The sequence below is a fragment of the Fukomys damarensis genome, unplaced genomic scaffold (assembly GCF_012274545.1).
Source record: "Fukomys damarensis isolate Sample0158 unplaced genomic scaffold, DMR_v1.0_HiC HiC_scaffold_12, whole genome shotgun sequence".
Lineage (NCBI taxonomy): Eukaryota > Metazoa > Chordata > Mammalia > Rodentia > Bathyergidae > Fukomys > Fukomys damarensis.
Genome location: NW_022900924.1, coordinates 55,138,349 through 55,143,119, shown reverse-complemented (window position 1 = coordinate 55,143,119; position 4,771 = coordinate 55,138,349). Strand labels below are relative to the sequence as shown.

Here is a 4,771-nt window from a genome sequence, read left to right as displayed (position 1 = left end):
ACAGAGGGGGGGAGAGAGAGAGAGAGAGAGAGAGAGAGAGAGAGAGAGAGAGAGGGACTGTGTGGCCAGTGAGTTTATTCACTCGGGTAGGAACAGGCTGAATCTAGAACGGGACTCAGTGTAGAGCAGGCAGAGAATAAAGAATTTTAAGGGAGAGGGCAGGATTATTGCCTTGAAGACTTTGGGGGCATGGAGTGAGATAACACTTCTAAGGACAGGAGGTGGCTGTGGATGTCATCAGGCTTCCTGTAACTGTGGCAGAGCAACCCGGCCTGCCATTTCCCTCCACCTCAGCCCCTGCTTTTCCCTTGAGCTTGACCTAACTAAGCTCCTCACTGCTCAAGACTTTCCACGTGAGGAAGGGAAGATCACCCTGTGGAAGGCAGCTCCCTGATCCCCATCTTGCTGTTTTCTGGATGCCATAAGAACAAAACCACCTTAGGGCTCCATGCAGCAAGCAGCCTTGGTGCCTACGAGGGGAACAGCAGCAGAACCTGCCAGCCAGAAGCCACCTTCCATGTCACACAGCGGACTCAGGAACTGCTCTCTCACTCTGCTTTCCTAAGCTGAAAGTGAGGAAAGCTCTCTCCAGGGTCTCCACTCCAAGCCAGCACACAGGCAGGACACACGGGATACTCTCCAAACATTTATTGGGTTCACTCAAAAACTCCACACTGCAAAACTGCCTCAACACAACTTGGGGTGCCCCTGATGCAGCCACAGGACCGTGAGTGTGCCCGAGCCTGTCACTTGACAGATGGAACCAGGCTGAGGTGCAGGGGACGCTGCCAGCCCAGACACGGCCCCACATGGAAGTCCCAGCCTCCTTCTCTCTCTCTCTCCAGTCCCCAGCTGGCTGACCTCTCACAGGCTCAGGGCACAGCCTGACACCAAGGCCGGGTCTAGGATCTGCTCCACCACAGGGGACGCCTCTGCTTTGCAGATGTTCTCCAACACGTCTGGGGTCACCGGGCTCCCCCGGCAGGACGCGGGGCCTCTGGCCAGGCCTCACCTCTTTCCCTCAGGCAGAGCAGGCCAGGTGTAGGTGTGAGAAGCAGGTGACCAGAGCACCGGGCCGGACCCTTTGCAGGCCCAGTCCCCTCCTCTGCTCCACTGTGGGCTCCCCAGGGGTGAGGGGCCAAACCGGAACTTGAAGCCAGGGCATTGGAAGGAAAAGGGGGTCAGAGGAGAGGCCTAGTGGGAGACTCAGAATGGGGGGAGCGGGCAGGATGAGCACGGGGTCACCAGGGTGCCAGGTGCAGCAGCAGACACAGGCATGGGATGAGGAAGCTGGCTGAGTCCCAGCGTGTAGACCGACTCATGTGTCTCACAATCCAGTCCCTGTAGTAACGGACATCTGTATAGACTCCTGGAAGTCCTTTGCGGCCACAGCCAATGCCCCAGCTCACAACACCCATCTGTACCCATGTATTATTAAACTCGCAGGCAAGAGGGCCGCCAGAGTCTCCCTGAGGAGAAAGACACAAATAAACAACACCAATGGAATCAGTCAGAGCAGGCTGCTGCCCCCAGAGTGTGCCATCAGGCACACGGGGCGGGGGCTTCCCCACATTCCTGCCAGCATCAGTTTCTGTGACTATGATGAGCTGTTAGAATGGAACATTTTAACAAGTAAAATCTGTCTACCTATTCAAAAATCTGTCTACCAAGGAACTCAACATAAACCAAGGCAATGCACCCACTCTGGGGTGACAGGAAACGGCTCACCCAAGTGCACTACATGTGCCAAAGAAGGGGCTCAGACAGGAGTCCGTGTCACTACCCAGGGACACCCACCGCCCTCCCCGCACAGGGCATGTGCTGGGGCAGCGTGCCAGGCTAGCCCAAGGGGGCCATGGCCAGGCTGGACCTGAGAGCCCTGGCCACTTGTCCTCCTGTCCCCTCCACTTGAAGTGGGTAAGTGGAGGGCCAGGGGATGAGCCAGGCCCGACTGCCTAGGGACATGGACCTTTGAGGGGACAACTGCAGTGCACCCCAGCACGGGCCCGTGGACTGACCTGGCAGGCGTCCTTTCCTTCACTGTAAGCACAGATGGCCCCTTGCCTGACCATGTTAAAGATTGTCTGCATCTGTTTCTGAAGGCCCTTATTACATTTCTCAAGGTCAACTATGTTCACCTCAACCTCCTGAAGTTGAGTTGGTGACATAATCGGCAGCTCTATAGGGAGAGAATTGAGGGGTCAGCGTGTTTTCTAAGGAGAGTACCTGGAACCTGCTCTGGGTCTCAGTACAGGGTGTCTGCACATGGGCACCCTCTTCCCGTTGGCTCCTGGCCCCATCTCACCTGGAGGCAGTGAGCTCCAGCCTGACCTCAGTGTAGGAGGACAGTAAGCTCTAAAGCAAGACAGCAGAAATAAAGGGCAGCAGGGGACATGGAGGAGAGCAAGTCTGCCAGTCTGGGACATAACCACCAAGCACGAACGAGTAATGGTGACAGGGTGGCCTGAGTCGCAGGGCAGCATCCAATTTCCAGAGCAGGGTCACGGACTCTCAGCCATGTGGTGCCCCGTAGTTACCCAATGAAGAGGAGACCCCCAGATCCCACTGAGGGCTCTCTGGCCTCTTCTGACAAACAGGAAGTGCCCTGTCCACCAAGGCAGGCATTTGCAGGGAGGGACAGCTTCAGGTGGGTGACGCCCCAAGCTAAAACCCACCCTGCAGAGATGCCAGCACGCTGGCCCCTGAGCCCCCAGGCCTGAAAACCAAATTCACAGACAGCTGTTCAGTTGCTCCCTACGCCCTGCTAGCAAACCTGCCTCCCCTCAGCCGTGGACCACCCCAGGCCACCAGGTAGCCTCCTCCCTAGCCTGGGATCTCCACCGCCCCGCTTCCTGTCTCACCTTCTTCTCTTCTTTTGCCCCATCCAGTCACCCAGCACTCTGTACCAGCTTCTAACTGGAAGGACACGGCAGGGAGGCACACGGGCTGGATGTGGGTGGAGTAATTCACAGGGGAGGACAGCAACACCAGGGCGATGTCGTTGAAAACTGCTCCAAAGATGCTACTAAAAACTGAGTACTCTCCGTGGATAACAATGTCTCTGGCCCGGACCTCGACCGCAGTTGGGGATTCATGTCTGAGGTTTGTGTCTCCCGGCTTCACCGCTCGGGCTGGATGTGGGTGGAGTAATTCACAGGGGAGGACAGCAACACCAGGGCGATGTCGTTGAAGAGTCCTCCAATTCGGGTGAAATCTTGGTGCATAACAATGTCTCTGGCTTGGACCACAAAGGCTGTTGAGGCTGTTTGGTTCAGGTTTGTGTCTCCCAGCTTCACCGTGTAGTCCACAAAACTGCGGAGGGAGCTGAGGTCTGCACCCCTCCCCTTCCGCCCAGCCTGGCCCCGCCTTCCTCGGTCTCCCAACCTCCTCCTCTCCTGCACCCCCACCCTGTGGCTGGAGTCTCCCCTGGGAACACGTTAGAAACCCCAGATCAGGGCTCTCCCCACCTGGGGCTGAAACCCCCCCTGCACAGATGAGGAAGCGTCACCTCCGGGAAGGGGCAGGACTGGCCCCAGGTCACACTCGGGTCCAAGCCAGGTCCCCAAACACTCACTCGAATATGCAGTGGGCTGCAGTCAGCACCCACCGGCTGCTGATGAGGGAGCCCCCGCACACGTGTTCGCCCTGGACCTGCAGGCTGACCTGCCAGGGCCACTTCCGCTCCGCGGCTGGCCTTCCCCCGACAATCCTCCTCTGGCCGCAGGCTGTGGCAGGTCAGTGAAGGCTCAGGCATCAGGGGTGAAACCAAGTCCTCTCCCCTCCTCTGCCCAGGAGCCTCCGTGTCCCTAACGCCGCCCCTCTCACAGACCTAAGCACCGCCCCTGGAGATCCCGGCTCCCGTGGTTCTGATTTTACCTGAGGGTTCCTCAGAGGTGGGGCCTGTGACCTCACCTTGGGAAAGGATCTCTGAGGGGCTGGGGGCTGGTGCGGTCCCAGAGGAAGAGGGACTCTGTGGGGAAGGGGGCGTCACGCTGTCCCTGGGGTCCGCGCTGAGCCGGGGCCGGAGAAGCAGCAGCCAGAGGAGCAGGCGCAGAGAGCTGCAGGCCGGGGACTCCATGGCAGTTCGCGTCGCCCCCTGTGTGGCCCCGCGTGTCGCCCCCTCGTGGCGGCCCTGGCTCCCAGGGAGCGGGCTCTGACCAGAGGCCACAGTTCCTCCTAGGGGAGGGGCCATGGCCCCTTTGCTCTCGCATCTAATCAGCTACTTGCTGCAGAAGCCAAGATCTGTAAATACCCAGGGTGTCCTCTGGGGCCACAGTCAATGCCCCAGCTCACAATGCCCATCTGCACCCACGTTTTGTTAAATTGACAGACCATGGGCCTCCCTGGAGTCTCTCTGCACAAAAGAAACACAGAGTAGCAAGATGTTACCACCAAGCACAGGACAGAGAAACCCAGGGCCTCCCTGAGCCCACTCCTCCACCCAGGCCCTCCTCACGCCCAGCCCTGCTGGGGCCTCAATGGCATTTCTGAGATGAAAGAAACAAGCTCTTCACCCTGGGAACTCTGAGCCACCGTCCATGCTGTTCCCTCTCCTGTTCTGATCTTCACTTTCCCAGAAAACTACTCATCCACTAAGACCTGGCCCCCAGGTCTCTCTTCCAGAGCCCGGCGTGATGCAGAGGGAAGAGTGTGTGCCCAGGAGCCACCGAGGGGCCCACAAGGAGTCTGTGACTGAGTGACTCAGGGGCCACCTCCCACATCCCACGGGTAGGAGGAGGGCATCCGGGCCATGTGAACAGAGATGATAAGG

At 58.6% G+C, this 4,771-nt stretch overlaps 1 protein-coding gene across 4 annotated transcripts; it reads right to left on the bottom strand.

The window, feature by feature from the left end:
* Positions 1-975: 975 nt before the first annotated feature.
* LOC104862375 (serine protease 44) lies at positions 976-4,226 on the bottom strand. 4 transcript variants are annotated; one of them, XM_019207538.2, is made up of 7 exons: positions 3,913-4,226; positions 3,575-3,725; positions 3,138-3,312; positions 2,862-2,952; positions 2,306-2,355; positions 2,019-2,179; positions 976-1,469 (listed from the first exon to the last, which is right to left on the bottom strand). In XM_019207538.2, the coding sequence occupies exons 1-7, from the start codon at positions 4,209-4,211 to the stop codon at positions 1,242-1,244; spliced, it is 1,155 nt and encodes a 384-aa protein (XP_019063083.1). In that variant the 5' UTR covers positions 4,212-4,226; the 3' UTR covers positions 976-1,241. The 4 variants fall into 4 exon arrangements, with proteins under 4 accessions (XP_019063083.1, XP_010622660.1, XP_010622662.1 ...); XM_010624358.2 differs by lacking the exon at positions 2,306-2,355 and having other exon boundaries at positions 2,862-3,126; positions 3,300-3,312; positions 3,877-4,222; XM_010624360.2 differs by lacking the exon at positions 2,306-2,355 and having other exon boundaries at positions 2,862-3,126; positions 3,300-3,312; positions 3,913-4,215.
* Between the last annotated feature and the right edge of the window lie 545 nt (positions 4,227-4,771).

Coding starts and splice junctions, on each gene's coding strand:
- LOC104862375 (XM_019207538.2), bottom strand. CDS start 4,211: ATGCGAGAGCAAAGGGGCCATGGCCCCTCCCCTAGGAGGAACTGTGGC. Junction 2,953..3,137: donor CTGTGAATTACTCCACCCAC/ATCCAGCCCGAG, acceptor TACTCCACCCAC/ATCCAGCCCGTGTGCCTCCC. Junction 1,470..2,018: donor AAGGAAAGGACGCCTGCCAG/GTCAGTCCACGG, acceptor CTTTCTCCTCAG/GGAGACTCTGGCGGCCCTCT.